This window comes from Cyprinodon tularosa, unplaced genomic scaffold, assembly GCF_016077235.1.
Source record: "Cyprinodon tularosa strain WSP-4 unplaced genomic scaffold, ASM1607723v1 ctg1108, whole genome shotgun sequence".
Lineage (NCBI taxonomy): Eukaryota > Metazoa > Chordata > Actinopteri > Cyprinodontiformes > Cyprinodontidae > Cyprinodon > Cyprinodon tularosa.
In genome coordinates, this window is record NW_024037903.1 from 12,405 (window position 1) to 29,496 (window position 17,092).

General features: G+C 43.0%; 1 protein-coding gene across 1 annotated transcript in view; it reads right to left on the bottom strand.

Annotated features, from left to right (window-relative positions):
• Positions 1-7,282: 7,282 nt before the first annotated feature.
• mmp17b (matrix metallopeptidase 17b) overlaps positions 7,283-17,092 on the bottom strand; it is a 42,840-nt gene continuing 33,030 nt past the window's right edge. The window contains exons 7-12 of the mRNA XM_038298156.1: positions 15,640-15,816; positions 13,444-13,558; positions 12,115-12,188; positions 9,146-9,295; positions 8,308-8,532; positions 7,283-8,155 (exon numbers count right to left, since the gene is read on the bottom strand). Of these exons, the coding sequence (XP_038154084.1) occupies positions 7,776-8,155; positions 8,308-8,532; positions 9,146-9,295; positions 12,115-12,188; positions 13,444-13,558; positions 15,640-15,816 (1,121 nt within the window). The 3' untranslated portion in view covers positions 7,283-7,775. The remainder of the gene's footprint in view (positions 8,156-8,307; positions 8,533-9,145; positions 9,296-12,114; positions 12,189-13,443; positions 13,559-15,639; positions 15,817-17,092) is intronic.

Sequence of the window (17,092 nt, forward strand, 5' to 3'; positions counted from 1 at the left end):
TATTGTGGATCTTGTGCTGACATACGGCATAGAATGTGAAGAAATAACAGCATTTCCTCACAACCCTGTCCTCTCTGACCACTTTCTAATAACCTTCAGGATTACTTTAACAGAGTTCTCCTCCCCCAAAAGAAGGTTACATTTTAGTAGATCTTTATCAGATAGTGCAGTTATAAATTTTAAAGTCTCTCTCCTCTGTGTCACTGAGCAGTGCTGCAGAGTGCAAAAGCTTAGTTTATTCCTCTTCACAGGTTGATGATTGTGTTGATGGGGTTGCTAGTTCTCTGCGTACTGCCTTAGACAACGCAGCTCCTTTAAAAATGAAAACTGTTAAAAAAGCTGTCTCCTTGGTTTAATGCAGAGCTGCGTACTTTGAAGCAAAATGCTAGGAAACTAGAGAGAAAATATTGCTCCACAGGCCTATGGGAATCCTACCTAGTCTGAAAAAATAGTTTACTGCTGTATAAGAGGCCCCTTTGTAAAGCAAGAGCAGCATACTTCTCCTCATTAATAGAGGAGAATAAGAATAATCCTAGATTTCTTTTTAACACCGTTGCCAAACTCACCCAGAGCCATAGCTTAGTTGAACCGTCCATTCCACCTGCTCTTAGCAGCAATGATTTTATGGGATTCTTTATAAATAGGATTGATCTTATTAAAACTAAGATCATTAGCAATCCTCTAACTATGATTGGTTTATCTCTGGAAGGTGAATGTCAGGGCTCCTGTCTGTGTGTTTTGTTTTTGTGTTTGTCTCCCTTCCACTAACAGGAGGCGCCTGGTTCCGGTCCGCCTCCTCACACACCTGCTGACGGTTACCTCATTATCGGAGTGTTCTTAAGCTGCTGATTGCCACTACCTCGACGCCAGAGTGTTTGCCAGTTTTTGGTACTCTAGCCAAGCTAAGTTTTCTCTGAGTAAGACTGAGATCTTGTCTGGTTTTTGTTTGTCTTTGCCCCTCGGCAGGAAGTCATCCTGCAAACTGGACCTTTTCGGATCTCCTCTCCCAGGAGGGATCAACTGAGCCTTAAACTGAGCCGGGGATTCAAACAGGAGGTTTGGATCCAGTCTCCTTTGAGGACGTTGAAATTACTCTCTGAGCAAGGGAATCATCTTCACCACGACCCGTTCAAGTACAGCAGGAAATCTGAGTGGCAATCAGCGTCTCTGTTCCGCCCTCCACCGATTCAGACAAACTCTGGAAAACCAACACACAGATTGGAGTCAAGGATCCTTCACTTGTCTGGAAACCTGAGTCAACAACCAGATCCTCTGCTTCAAATCAACCAAACAAATTTCCCACTGAGCCTGAACTAATAGTCTGTCTTCCCCTCATCTTCCAGTTCCGGCCGAGCAGAGTTCAGAGAAGCTCTGCACCGAGCTTAACATCTTCAATAAAATCCGTCAAACTTTTCATCCGTGTCTCTCTGTTTGGTTTCACTGTATGTGGGTCCGAGCCTTAGATAAAATAATGCCAGTGAGGAAGCATCTGAGATGTTTGGTTGGTCGCTGGGTAAGTAGAGAAGTTAAAGGAAGTGGGCAATGACACAATCCGGCAAAAGCAAAGAGATGTTTCTCCTAAGCTCTACCTTTCTTGTTCTTCATTCAAAATAGTTATGTTATCCTGAGCTATCTCTATAGTTATGCTGCTATAGGCTTAGACTGCTGGAGGACATAGGGACCCCTTTTCATCATTCTGCTTCATTCTATCTCTATTCTCCCACTCTGCAGAATCTGTTAGTTCAATCTCTAACGTTCTGCTCTCTCTGCTTTTTCTCATAGTAGCTTCATCTGGTCTGTTCCTGTTTGGCTGTGACTCCATCCTGGAGAGAAATATCAGCTGTTCTGCTGCCATCTACACTTTTGTTTCTAGATGCTGAAGCTTGGCCTGTTTTTCAGTGTAGTCCTGTTTCTCTGACTGTGACTAACTGGATGTGCTCTCTTCGTCCTCTGACATGGGAGCTGGCTCGGAGCCTGTCTGCCTGGCTGTGTGTTTCCTGGACGGGGCCGCCTTTGGAGCTGGTTGACAGTTGCCTTTTTTATCTATGCTTCTTTTTCTATGTCTGCTTCTGTCTCCTTGAACCCCAGTCAGCCTCAGCAGATGGCCGCTCAAACTGAGCCTGGTTAGCTGGAGGTTTCTTCCTGTTCAAAGGGATTTTTTCCTCTCCACTGTTGCTACAAGCATGCTAAGTGTGAGGGATTGCTCATCGGAGCAAAATCAACCAGGAGGAGCATCTCTTGCAAGACAATGACTAGCTGCAATTAACTGGTTTTCTTTGATAAAACTTCAAACCCATCAGACGGTATTGTCCCTGTGAAGTTAATTGAAGTGACATAGGCTGTGATTTAGAACTATAGAAATAAAAAAAATAAAATTAAATAACATTTTTTGGATTTTAATGGAGGAACATTTAACATGGATATAGTTTACTGCGTAAATTGATCATAATGATGCTTATTTAAACATCTGTTCTTAACTATTTATAAAGAAAAATTCACAGAAGCTAATTTCATTAAAATATAGAATGGCATGTATGATGAGTACACATGGTTCAGGTTTGATTTAATAAACACAATTATACTTAGTAAAAGACGCATGTTATTGTAAACAAACACTTAGCAAGAAACATGGAAATGAACCTTCTGAATAGGAGAACTATGCTCATTGACCACAACAGGGTCTATTTTCACAGTATTTACATGTTAATATCATGTGTGTTTTTATCGTATGTCATCAGGCTAATATTGAGATGCTTTTGCTGAAACTGTCAGAATGTTTGATACCAGCAGGCGTAGCCTGTAAATGTGGTTAGTGTTGGATTGGAGTTTGGTTTCGCTGCATCATCCTGTTCTGTTTTATGCTGAAGAAGTGATATTGCCTAAATCTCATAAAACCAGAGTAGTAGCAGCAACAGAAAAACACGCGATGTGTTGCTGTGCAAAACAGAATGAAACTGCAACTTCAGATCAGTATAAAACCGTAAAGATGATTAGATTGGTGGCACTTTAATTACATGTCATGATCTTTTTGGTTCGTTTCTTTTTTTTTTTTTTTTCATTTTAGGTTTTCAGTTACTGTTTGCTTTATTTCATGTTCTTCTGTGTTGGTGTCAAGATTTATATCATTTTTGATTTGTTAGTTTTTCCCTATTTATTTTTTCCAGCTATCTTAGAAGCATTGCTTAGCAGCGGAGGCCAACTCTACTTTTCTGTTTGCAAACAGGAAGAACATTTATTTTTGGTTGGTTTTTTATTTTATATTGTAAAAATGCTTTTTGGCAATACATCTTATTGTTCATAATAAAAAGTGTCTCCCATCCACTTAACTGAGTCCAGCGGGGCGTCATAGAGCTGGCCTTTCTGTTGAGCTAATATAAACCCTTCCTCTCAGCTACAGACAGGCAGCTGCTCCAACAAACTACACCACAGAAGATGCTCCGAAATATTTCAACTTCTTCAGCAGCTAAACTACATTTTGCCATCAAAGTGGAAGAGCTCACAGATGTGCTGCAGGGGAAGAACTAAACCCTTTTCCAGTTTTTCAGTGAAATTGAGGAAATGCCTCCCTTCATCTGCTCTATCACCCTATCCTATGCTGGGAAGGTTCCCAGTCATACCTTCAACAGCCGACACATAGGATCTGGGTTCTTAAACCCACTGATGTTAAGGTTAGGGCTAAAATAACTACATTTAACTTTTATAAATGTTTTAGATGCATTTTCTAAATGATTATCACATTAATAAAGTATCTGTTAATCATTAATAAATCATCTCTATCATGTATAAATGATAGTTTCGTAAAGTGTCAATAGTTATTTTTTAAATTTGTAGGCAAACAGCTTTCAGTTCATTTATCTCGTCATAAATGCAGGTTTCCAATTTTTGGCTTAAAGTTTACAGAAAAACCTGTATTTTGTTTTGTATATAGTTTAGTACTTATGCTACCTACCTCTCTGTAACATAGTTATCGTCTATTTACAGTCACTATAGCCTACTCAGATTTCTGTTTACAGGTGTTTTTCTGCATCATTACTCTATTGTTATTCGTTGAACTTTGCTTCTGGTTACACTATAAAATTCACACGCTATGTTTTATTTATCTAACCATGATTTCCTTTTAAATATGTCATTTACGTGATTCAAGAAAAATATCTGAAACATCCTGCATTGTTTGTGTTTATATATTTAGAGGGAAGGAGAAATGTTGGAGTTCTATTAAGCATAAAAAATAAGCTTTAAATTGTCCTTAATTGAAAGATGATTGTTAATTCTGTTTATGTTCTTTGCCCAATAAAACCACACTGCAAAAACAGTCTAGAAATAAGTATAAAAATCGAGCGTATTCAGCCTTAATTTGAGCAAATAACTAAGATGATTTGTTTTACTCTTCAAATAAGATAATTAGATAATAAGTAGTCAGGTTAACTTATTGTTTAGGGTTGTTTTTCTTCTTGTGAATGTGGCTGAGTGGGAATAGGCTTGGGTGGCGACTTGGGGTTAAATGCCTTGCCCAGGGGCACGTAGTGTTTATGGTGAGATGATTGTTTGACATCAGTAGAAAACAGGATATTCTTTTATTTACCTAAAGGCGAATAAAGTCACATGTTAAATATGAACCTGTGGAGAATTAAAGGAGTGGAATCACAATAATGTTGTTTATGAACGTTCTCATTTATTAGCAAATATTCATGAGAAGAATATTCTGGAACATTAGCTTAACATGAACTAAAGTAGCTCTGCTGCCCACTAATGCTCATCAAATATTTTTAAAACTACAGTTTTTCTCCTTTCTCATGAAAATCACAGCTCTTTCTGAATTGTAATGTTTTTAGTGGGTTTGGTTAAAAGACCAAAGAGACATTAAAACTATTAAACCTTTTATGTTTGACAATTTAACATGTTAAAGTTAAATGTTAATGAGTCTGTCTAAAAGTCATAAGAAGCTGGTACCCCAATCAAACAGCTGCAGCTCCTCCAAAGGTTGGTAGTAATGAGGCGTTAGATGTTTCTTCCAGTCTATCCATCTCCTATCCCAGCCTGAAGACTGAGGCCGACCGCCTGGAAGGGATCCTGCTGCATGTTTGTCGAAGCAAATCCCTAAAATCTGCACACAGACTCTCCAGCAGCTGCCCTCTCCTGACTGATTCAGGGATCCTGGAGGTCTCCGGTGTTTTAAAAATGGAGACTTTGCACTCTCCACAGCTGAGGGGCTTCCCAGTCACCCTAAAGTGGAGCAAAAATTCAATAAGCAAAGGAACGGATTGGAGAAGCAGTTACAGCAGGTTAAATAAGCTTTGAACGCCACATAATGGTTCTCAGTTAATGTATTTCTAGAGGTGCTGTTGACACTTTCACCAAATGTCAGTAACAATCCATACAATCCACACATAGAAAGAAATCGCACCAAATATGTCCAGAAATTAAGTTATTTAGGAAATAAAACAGGGAAAAAATATTGAACAAAAAGACATGAAAGCCAAGACAAAAGCTGAAATCTCTCAGTGATAAGAAGCAATGCTGCTCCTTATCACAGCAAATTAACATCAGCTGGTTCAGTCCCAGATTATGGCCTATATGAATGAATCTCTAGTATCAACATCTCATCATGGGTCAAAGTAAGGAGCTTTTTCAAGAGCTTTGAACCTTAATGATGGCATCGGTTCCAGAAGGATTTCTAAACTTCTGAATGTTCCAGTGAGCAATGTTGGAGCCATTATCTAGAAATACAAAAATCAGTTCCCCTTAAACCGACCAGGACCAGGTGCTCCTCACAAGGTTCCTGACAGAGGAGGGAAAAGAATGATCAGAGGAGTTGATCAACAGCCAACGACCTCTAGAGCTTCAGAAAGACCTGGAATCAGCAGGAACAATTGTTTCAAAGAAAATAATCAGTAATGCAGTCGGCCGCCATGGCCTGCAGCAATCTCACCACGCAGGACTCCACTGCTGAAGGAAAAGCTGCTGAAGCTTGTTTAAAGGTTGCTAAACCTGTGATTTACTGGGAGAGTATAGTTCAATTAAATTTTTCAATTCAATTCAGTTTATTTCTATAGCGCCAAATTCACAACACATCTCATCTCAAGGCACTTTACAGTTCAACCAGATCATCCAATCAGATTGATTCAATGTTTTCTATCTAAGGAAAACCAGTTGATTGCATCGACTCATTGACTCTTCAGCAATCCCTCACACTAAGCATGCTTGTAGCGACGGTGGAGAGAAAAACTCCCTTTGAACAGGAAGAAACCTCCAGCAGAACCAGGCTCAGTGTGAGCGGCCATCTGCCGAGGCCCACTGGGGTTCAAGGAGACAGAAGCAGACAGAAAAAGAAGCATAGGTACAAAACGCAGCTCCACAGGCGGCCCCGTCCAGGAAACACACAGCCAGGCAGACGAGCTCCGAGCCAGCTCCCATGTCAGAGGATGAAGAGAGCACATCCAGTTAGTCACAGTGAGAGAAACAGGACCACACTGAAAAACAGGCCAAGCTCCAACATCTAGAAACAAAGGTGTTGATGGCAGCAGCACAGCTGATATTTCTCTCCAGGATGGAGTCACAGCCAAACAGGAACAGACCAGATGAAGCTACTATGAGAAAAAGCAGAGAGAGCAGAACGTTAGAGATTGAAGTAACAGATTCTGCAGAGTGGGAGAATAGAGATAGAATGAAGCAGGATGATGAAATGGGGGTCCCTATGTCCTCCAGCAGTCTAAGCCTATAGCAGCATAACTATAGAGATAGCTCAGGATAGTAGTATAGTCTGCTCAGATGAGACCTACGCTGCTTTGGTTGCCATAATACACATCATGTTTGGAGGTCAAAGGGCTCTGCACACCACCCCAAAACACCATAGCAACAGTGAAGGTTGGAGGTGGGAGCTTAATGGTGTGGGGATGTTTTTCAGCATATGGCTCTGGTTAACTTCACATAACTGAAGGCAGGATGAATGGAAAAATGTACAGAGACATTCTGGATAAAACCTGCTGCCATCTACCAAGATGATGTAGATGAAACGTTGGTGGACATTTCAGCGAGACAATGAACCCAAACACACAGCCAAGGAAACTCTCCACTGGTTTCAGGGAAAGAAATAAAGCTGCTAGAATGGCCCAGCCAATCAGCTGACTGGAATCTAATAGAAAATCTATGGAAAGAACTAAAGGTCAGAGTTCATAGAAGAGGAACACAAAACATTCAACATTTGAGGACTGTTTGTGTGGAAGAATGGGCCAAAATCACACCTGATCAATGCACGCCACTCATTTCTCCATCCAGGAGCTGCCAATGCCAACTAAGGCTTTTCTACAAAGTATTAAATACATTTCAGCAAAATATGTTCAACATTTTCTCCCTGTGCCATTCCACATTATTGCACCATAACTTAACTTCTGGACATCTATAGTTTGATTTCTTTGTATGTGTTGATTATTACTAACGTCCGGTGAAAATGTCAACAGCATCTATAGAAATAGATTCTGAAAAATGCTTATTTCACTGCTGCAACCAAACCTCCATCACTTCATCCCACTGCCTGGTTAAATGCTTGACGAAGTTTAGAGCGTCTGCACAGCCAGATTTCCCACACTGCTCCGATTAATATCATTATAATGGAGAGACTATGACAACAACCCAACCACGAATCAACCCCCCCACCCTGCAGAGTCAGCCAAAATATCAGGAACTTTAGGGAAAGGAGGCACGGAGGACAAAGGCTGCAAACAGGGTTCCATGTGGTCCGTTGAGCATAATCCAGCCTTAAACCCGCATCCTGATCCTCAAACAGCCAGCAGCGCCCGAACCACCAGCACAGAGAGCAGACTTAGAGACGCTTTGCTGCTAGCTAGTGCTTTATTCTGGCAGGAGCACTGTGTCCAACCATAGGAATCTCCGTCCTGCCTGTACTTAGGCTGATGTCTGTCCCTCCTGCTACCTCCTGGGTCCTCCTCCTGCTGCTCCTTCCTCCTTGTTTCCTGAAGCTCAGGTCTTCCAGCAGGAGGAGACAGAGACAGAGAGAAGTCGTCCGCTTCGGACGGGGACTGATGGTCAGCGCAGTCCAACCAGTCTGCAGCGGAGGATCGTGGGTAACCCTCCTGTGCTGCAGAGCCTGGAGACAAGAACCTCCAGTAGGAATCTCCTTTGAAGAAATAAATAGAACCTACATGTGGGAGAAGAAGGTTGACCTCATCAATTCCAAGATGAAAACCAAAGTTTTCTTTTTAAATGATTTGTCCATTAATTGTATCTGTAGATCTTGAGACTGCAGAGGTCCCGGTGGTTAGAGTAGATAGTCAGGACCCAACAACTCACCATCACTGTCGGCGGTGATGCCGCTCACACCATCCTGGAGAAGCCGACTCCATTCGTCTTCCTGTCCTTCTCCCACAGTCCCCCACACAGGCCCCTCCTCTGGGTCCCACACCAGGCCCCGCCTTCCTGAGCCGGTCTCATAAGCCCCACCCATGCGGAGGGCTGTCAGGGGCTTCGGGTAGCCTTCCTGCAGGGCCAGGTCCCTGAAGAGCCAGAACTGGGAGCCTACAGGGACACAAAGGAAAGCGAGGTCATACGGGAGACTCTGCTGGAGACGGATCTTCTTCTTTCATCATCAGCTGCAGCTTCCTCTGAACCTTTAAACATTATCTCTAAAACCACTAAACCAACCCATGTCTCTAAATATAGATATAATAACAACTGATCTGATCGATATGGATCTATACAGTGACCTATGAGAACATGTTGAGAATTGAGACCATAGAAATAAACTGAATAGAACTGGCTGCCAACCATCTTAAAATAATAATTTTTTTAAGATGGTTGTAGAGCGGCTAACCTGCAGACCAAAGCGAACCCTGGATGCCCTCCTACCTCGCCTTAACGGATCTTCACTGATTCCCATCATCACAGCAATAAATAAGGGTTAAAACCAGAAACACATATGGAGATGATGGCTGTGAAGATGTTTTAGATCTAGGGAGCCTGCTAGCTTCTACTGTCAAAGGAACTACAGGGGATGTGTTCACTGTCTGTGGGAACGGTGAGTCTGGAGTGGATTTGGTCGTCATTAAGACCAGAGATGGATCAGATTTCCCACAGGTCTGCAACAGACACCACTGCCAGCTACACGGGATGTTGGAGCAGCCTGATGTACCGCTGATGAAGATGATGGCGTGATCAGAGTGTCTCTCCAGCACCGCGTCGAGACGCGGCAGATCAGGAGGCAGACCTCTCCACAGCCTCCTGACTGAAGCTCCTCGCCTGGAGACCAAACCCCCACTGGTGACTCTCCACACGGTCAGCCCTGGAGTGGCAGAAGCAGACACACAGTGGATCATTTCAGATGTTAGAAAGACTTCCTCCATCATCATCAGCATCATCATCATCACCACCATCATCATCCTCAATAAAGCTTATGACTGAAAGAAGCTCAACCAGAAGGCCGGCTCTGTTCCAGGAACTCCTCTAGAACCTCTGGAGATGAAGAAGATGATGGACAGCAGTGAGCATCCTCTTCATCAGACCGTCTTCAGTCGAATGTTCTCCAGATCTACAGTCATCAACCTCTACATTAACTCATCAAAGAAGCTACAAAAGTTTGCTTTACAATATTGAATTCCCCTTTTCGAGTAACAAAGGATTTTTTTTAATCAAAAGTTGTTGTTTTTGTTTCTTTTTTTGGCAGCTTTCATGGCTGCTTCTTCTCCTTATTTTGCTTTTATTTCTCACGTTCAGATAAAAAAGTCCATAAAATAACCCGTTAAAAGAGACGAAGGATTTTTCTGTCCTGCTTGTTTTTGCTGTGGATGTTTCCAGAAGCCCATCTGATCATCTAATATCCATGTAAATCAGGACTCATTTTCTGCCTTGCTCTCCATCCATGTTCTGCTGTCAGGGTCCTGGGGTTTCAGTGTGATCATTTTTTCCTCCACCAGAGGTCGCCAGCTCCACCTGATTCTGAGCCCTCATGTTCTCCCTGAACGGCTATGGCATGAAGTTTGTTCCATTATTGTGGCAGCAGAGAACATGGTTTGTAAATAGAAAAAAAAAAATCACAAAGAACTTCTTTCTGTTTAATTTTTTGAGTTTTATTTTTTTTCAAACTTTTTTTTTCTAATTTCATTTATTTAAAGTTATTGTTTTACAAATTACAGTCTTTTCTAATTACATTATACAGATCAAATTCTCTACACTTCCAGGGTTTTGGACAGAATGCAATCCATAAAACTCAATCTGAAGAAGAAAAAAAATTAAATAAAATTAGAGAAAACAGCAAAGTTCATTTTAAAACCTTATTTTGAATTCGACATTTTTTTAAAGTTTCATTTCTGGATGCATGTTTTTTATTCCACTGATGAAATAAAATGTTTACTTTGCAGCAGCAGTGATGGAATAAAAAGCAACTGCATAGGAGGAGCAGGCTGCCAGCTCGTCAGTGCTGACCTATTGACCCCTGCCTGAGGTGAAGGGAAACCCCCTTAAGTCCTTGTGGTTTGGATACTTTTGAAGTTATTTTTTCTGCTGTTTGATCTACTCTGTGTTTCTCATTCTTTACGGAGGAGCAGTTTATGGAGGAGCAGATGAAGCTTCATGAAGCACTGAGGCCTTCCAGGCCAAAGCCTCATTACTCCATTCATTCAGCGCTGTCTGGGGACACCTGCTGCTGCTGCAATGGTACTACGCCCCCTGAAATATGAATCAAATATATTCTTCTGTTCTGATGTTGAAGGAGGCGGTCGCATTGTCCGGCTGCTCCTGTTCCTCCCTGCCTGTCCCTGTGTGTCTTGTATTTTCAGAGCTTCTCTCTTCACCTCAACTTAAAAAAAAATGGATCTGGTCAGCTGGTCTCTCAAAGCAATTGATCAAATTTATTCGACTGAAAGACGGGGAAAGGGGACCCGTCCTGTCCTGCTAGGACATACTTCGTGGGATACACCATGGATTCCTGGAAAGCGTGGAGGATAGTGTGTTTCACAATGCTGTGAGTGGAGCATGTCGAAGACGCATGGATTTTTCGGATTTATGATGCTCTGTTTTCTCCTGTTTGGATTTGGAGAATACCTGATGTATCTACAGTTACAGAGGATTTCGCGGCAATGTGGGAATTGATCAGGCTGTCGGCAGCGGCTGACGTCCTCACAAAGGCTGTGAAAGGCTGGCTGCGGTGGTTGTAGTCAAAGGTGAGATGTGATAATATCTTGGATGTGTACGCTTGCTTCAGGGCGGAAAAGCCCAACAAATTAAGAATATTGGATTCTCCACGAAGAGCCAGCAAGAAAAAGACTCACAGCTGATGGAACATTTCTGTGCAGCCTGCTCTCAAAACAATAAGTGTTATTTTGGATTCAAACTCCTTATCAAGACTGCCCTGGATGTTAACGCCGAAGGACCCAGAAGAACTGCTCCCCCCTCCTCTACCTGTTAACACCTGTGGATTGACTTTTACGTGGCTCCAGCCTCCGATATTTTCATTCTGATGAAATGTTTGTCTCCTGTTGTGCTTTTCTTGTGCTGAGGTTTTTCTCATATTTCAAACTGTATCCTGACAAGGATGAGGCTCCTATCTTTCTTAGAGATAAAGGCAGCCCTACAGGGAACCGCCGTTCCTAATGCTGCCTAATGGCAGCCATAGGAACAGCAGCGTTCTGCGGCACACATGGCCTCAGTAAATCGTTCCCCCTGCTCCCTGTATTTATTTTAAATACATTTCAAATAAAATGGCTATTCAAATAAATTAATGTCATTGAAAGTTATATATTTTTAAATAAAAATAATTACCAACAGTGAAGTTAGACAGGTGTTTTTAGGGGTCAGACTGTGTTTTTGTGGATAGTGTCCCTGACAGCATTACGTTTGTAACCAATAAAACATTTAAATACAGACTACAGACATGTTACAATGATGATTGGTTATAAATGTTCAGTTTGGTTTTCCAGGGCAGCCATAACCCTGCTATGTGTTGGTGAACACATCAGTCACTACCTTCAGTTCTCCATAATCCACTCTTTAAAGCCTCTGCCTCCCGGGAGCCTGATGGTGGGACATCTAAACACAACATTTCATCTCTGAAAGGAGCAATAGTTGCTTCCAACATCACCGATGAAGCAATGAATACTTTCCAACCTTTGAAGAAGAACGTCTCTCCTCGGATCTTTGCCACGGCATCAAAACTGGTGTTACAGCGATCGACGGGAGGACTGGGGGAGAACAATGGAAGAGTTTGCTTTGGTGGCTGGAATCAAATGACTTTCACAGAAAGCAAAGAATTATTTCTTTATCATAATGATGCCGTCTGACTCTGAGGCACAGTGAACCAATCACTGAAGCAGTTTAGATCAGTTACTATTTTACTGTCAGAAGTACAGAGCAACAAAATGAACTCATTTAACCCATCCCCTTAGGGAGCAGTGTGGGGTTAAGGGTCTTGCTCAGGGACCCAGAGTGGCAGTCTGTGGGAGTGGGGCTCAAACTCAGGATCTCTGGATTCCTAGCTCTATGCCCTAACCACTAGGCCTCCACTCCCCTCGGTACTGGTCTGCCCCATCATCAGGGATTCCGCAGATTCCTGGTCTCCTTGAAAACGTTGATCAAACTGAGCAGGATTATCCATTGGTGTGAACTGAAGGCATCTCCTCCAGCTGGAAGAGGAGATTATTCTTCATCCCTCCACCACCAAGCCTCACAGATGTTTCTGTGGGTTTCCTGCCATCATGGCCAGTCTGACTCAGGCCCGCCGTTTGTCCTTTCATTCTCTCAGAGTGGTGAATGGGAGGATCTACTGAGCCAATTTCTTACCCTTCTCTATCAAAAACAAGGTTCTCCACCTTCGACTTTACTGAGGATTTGTGAAGTCAGGAATCTGAGTTGGAAGCATTTTCTTGCAAGATAATATTAAATGTAATCTAACGTCCTTTGGACGGAGAGAATATAAAACCTCTGACTTAATCATCCTAAACACAACATTTATACTCTTCAAAAATCCAAGCACACTCTCTCTCTCATCTCCTGCATAAATAAACTTTCTCACAACTTGAACAAAAGAAGGAAAACAACTCAATTCATCAAAGACATAAATGTGGCCAGATAAACATTTCAGATAACTGTTTTCTGTTCACACCAGAAAAAGGATGTGAGAACATTGAACACAGTAAGATTGTGATTATCTATATTTTCCTGCTTGTCTAAACTAGGGAGGAATCTGCTTCTTGCTTCAACTCCCTACATCTCAGCATTAAAAATGGAACAATGTTACTTTTATTGAATTAAGAAAAGCTGATATTTAATTTCACAGACTGCAAGGATGGAGACGCTGGGGCCGTCTGGGACCAGCTTCAGACGCACTAAGGAGTTGAACTTAGGAAGCACCACCAGAAGCAGAGTTAAAGTTGGAAGGATTTTGCAGGCATGACTCCATGCTGTGAAGGTCTCCTAGTTAGTGTTTGTTGTGCCTACCTATTTCTGTGCTGCTGGTGGTGGTGCTGGTGGTGGTGGTGGTGCTGGTGGTGATGCGGCTGAGGCTCCGCTGTAAGGCCCGGAGCATCAGTAGGTAGGAGCTGCTTCCTTTGACCTAAAGCAGAAATCAAAACATTATCTATTTTATGTTCTGCTGTGTTCACATAACAGAACATGGAAACTATTCCAATAAACAAAAACACACAGCAATCCCCGTCAACAGCTCCTATAAACCCAGTTAAAGCAACATGTTCAGCTGCAGGCGCAGCGTGGCCGCATCCCAGCAGCTGTCTGACCCTGCAGAGCCTTCAGGGTATTCTGGGACAGGAAACGGTGCAGACACGTCCCTTACTGTGATCCTCTGATGCTTTACAAAACAGGAAACAAATAAGCCTCCATTTCTCTGCTCTGCCTTTATAACCCAGCAGCCAACAGATTCTCTACTTTCTGGGATTAAATCTGTTTTTCTTTTCCTACCGCTGTTAGACACAAGCTCTGATTTGTACATATAATTTCCATACATACATAGAAAACTATGGATAGCAATGCTAATTCTGACACAGAGACGTTAAATTTCTACAACTGCACACATAATGGAGCTCAACCCTGTAATTATGAGCTTGTTTCCCCGGAGTGCAGAGAGACACTGAGGAGAGTTAATGTTCAAAGCAGACCGACTGAGTGGTGGCGTGACAGCAATCAGGTGAAAGTAGGGCCAATGACAGACCAGTGTTAGCTTATGTGCTAACGACATATTTATACTGAATGTTTTGGATTCGTTTGTCAAACAAGGAATTAGTTATTGTAATAGATTGCAATGATTTCACTGAACTCTTAAAGCCTTAAACTGTCACTTCTGACCGCGCGAAGTGTATGAGAAGAACAGAAAGGCCTCAAAAGAGGCAGATATATCCCAGAATGCTTTGCGTAGAGAGCTCTCCTCGCAAAGCATTATGGGATATGCTGTCCAAGTGGCCCGAAGTCGCCATAGGCTGTCCCTACCCAACAGCGGCGACTAATAACAAAGATGGCGCAGGCACCGCGCGGTGGAGGAGGAGTCACGTGACCAACGGAGCTAAAAGTAGTGATCATCTGTCTGAAAGGTCAGTTAACCAAGTTCACTATAAAGTTCACTATATAGTCCCCGCTGTATGTGGACACAGTAAACCTGTGAGCTATGAGAACAGCACATTTTAAACAGAGGGTGGACGAGGAGAAATGGGCTCTTACATGCTAATTTTTTTTTTTTTAAGTGGAGAGGGCGGGTATTTTAATAACTCCTCCATAATACCTTCAAATCTGCCACCCTTATTCCAGTCTCAAAGAAGCCTCAGGTCACCTCACTCAATGATTAGCGGCCTGTCGCACTGACTCCCATCATTGTGAAGGGCTTCGATAGGCTGGTTAAAGAACACATCGTCTCCAGTTTGTCGCCAACATTCAACCTGTTCCAGTTTGTCTACCGACGGAACCGCTCCACTGAGGACGCCATCTCTGCTGCTCTCTACCGGAGCCTGGCACACCTGGAGGAGAAGAACACCCAGGTGCGGATGCTGTTCCTGGACTTCAGTTCAGCTTTCAACACCATCATCCCACAGCATCTGATGGGCAAACTGGAACAGCTGGGCTTCAATACACCCCTTCAAAATTGGATGCTAGTCTTCCTCACCAACAGACCTCAGTCAGTCCGGGTCGGACAGAACACCTCTGATGTCATCAGTCTAAGCACAGGCTCCCCTCAGGGCTGCGTCCTGAGCCCCCTGCTGTTCACCCTGATGACACATGACTGCGTCCCCAGGTTCACCACCAATCACACGGTGAAGTTTGCAGACGACCCCACGGTGGTGGGCCTCATCAGAGACGACAACGACCTGGACTACAGAGAGGAGGTGGAGCTGCTGGTGGTGCAGAGATAACAGCCTGATCCTGAACGTGGAGAAGATGAAGGAGATCATGGTGGACTTCAGGCGCATACTTTGACAAAAGAACAATCTTCCCTTCAAACACCAGACGTCATTTAGACGTTTGTAGTTAGGCTGAATCTGGTTACTCCGTCATCTTCTGGATTTAGTCCAGGTATTGAAAATGGAGCTGTGTTTGGTCGGTCTGATTTTGTCCCACTTTAGTCCAATAAAAGAGGCTGAAAAGACGTTACAAACCCAATTGAAAACCGATGTTCTTGTCCCTGAGCCTTACCGTAGAGTTGGATTATGTGCTCCAGGTCCTGCTGCCCCAGGCGGTAGTGCAGAGGGTCTCCAACAGGACCATGGTAGTAGGGCCTCATCACGGAGTGGCGGGATGAGGAGTGAGCCAGGCCCAGGGCATGACCAAACTCATGGACCAAGACCGTGAAGAGGTCGGTGCCCTCATAAGCTGGACACATCAGGACACACAAACAAAAGAGAAATAAAGAAGAAGTTAAATCCATGAGTTTAGAGAAACCTTGTTTCTGGCCACAAGATGGTGCTGTGAGAGAAGAATTAACCAAATTTAACCAGTACCTGAAAATAGAACGCCCTAGGTTTAGACATATAGCACATTAAGAAATGTGAAATACCACTAGCTAGTTCAAGAGATTTCTATTTAGAGAGACTCAATTCAGTCTTAATATCTAAAGAAACAAACGCAGCAGTCGACAATAAAGACACTGATGTCTTCTGTCCTCAGCCTGTGTGATGTAGACATGGGATCCATTCACACTGCAGCTCATTCTACATTCAGATTTAGTTTCAGGCATCAGATTTTAAAAAGATGATTCAATTTATTCCAAAGAAGTTTAAAAAAAACAATCCACTGGACCATCCAATATCTGACACGCTTCTCCCAATTGGGGTCGCAAGGGGTGCTGGTGCCTATCTCCAGCAGTCAATGGGCGAGAGGCGGGGTCCACCCTGGACAGGTCGCCAGTCCATCACAGAGACAAACAGCCATTCTCGCACACACCTAAGGAGAATCTAGAGAAGCTAATTAACCGAACAGTCATGTTTTTGGACTGTGGGAGGAAGCTGGAGTACCCAGAGAGAACCCACGCATGCTCAGGGAGAACATGCAAACTTCATGCAGAAAGACTTTTTGAATTTTTAAGATGTTTTGCTTCCCATCTACGAAGCTTTTTCAATTCAAAAAGTCTGGATTAATATTTAGGTTCCAGGCTTTATAGAATGGCCCAAACAAAGCCTTGTTATGGCTCAGAAAACTCCCCATTAGACTCTTAGACTCCTTAGACTCCCCATTATTAAGGGGTAGACCTGTTTTTCCGGTTCAATTTGCATGTTTTGTAGGCCTTTTGTTTGGGCCACCCTATAAGCTGGAAACCCAATGCTACTCCAGACATTCTGAATGGAGAAAGCTTCCTGGATGCCAGAGAGCAGACAACATGTTCTGTACGCTGAATACTGCATCGTTAAACATTCTCTCGTGTTTAGAAAATATAAAACCATTTAAACTGTGCTGTTTTTGAATTGACAGTAATTGTTTGATTTTGTCAGATGCTTGTTAGCAGTCAGCCCATACATTTGATGCATCTTCTGCTTCCTGTTGCAGATGAACTAGGAAGAGTAATTCAGCGTTCACACCGGGCGCATCAAAGCATCTGCAAAGTCTATGGGGGACAGCATCAGGTCCAGCAGGGCGTCCAAGTGTTCTGGCA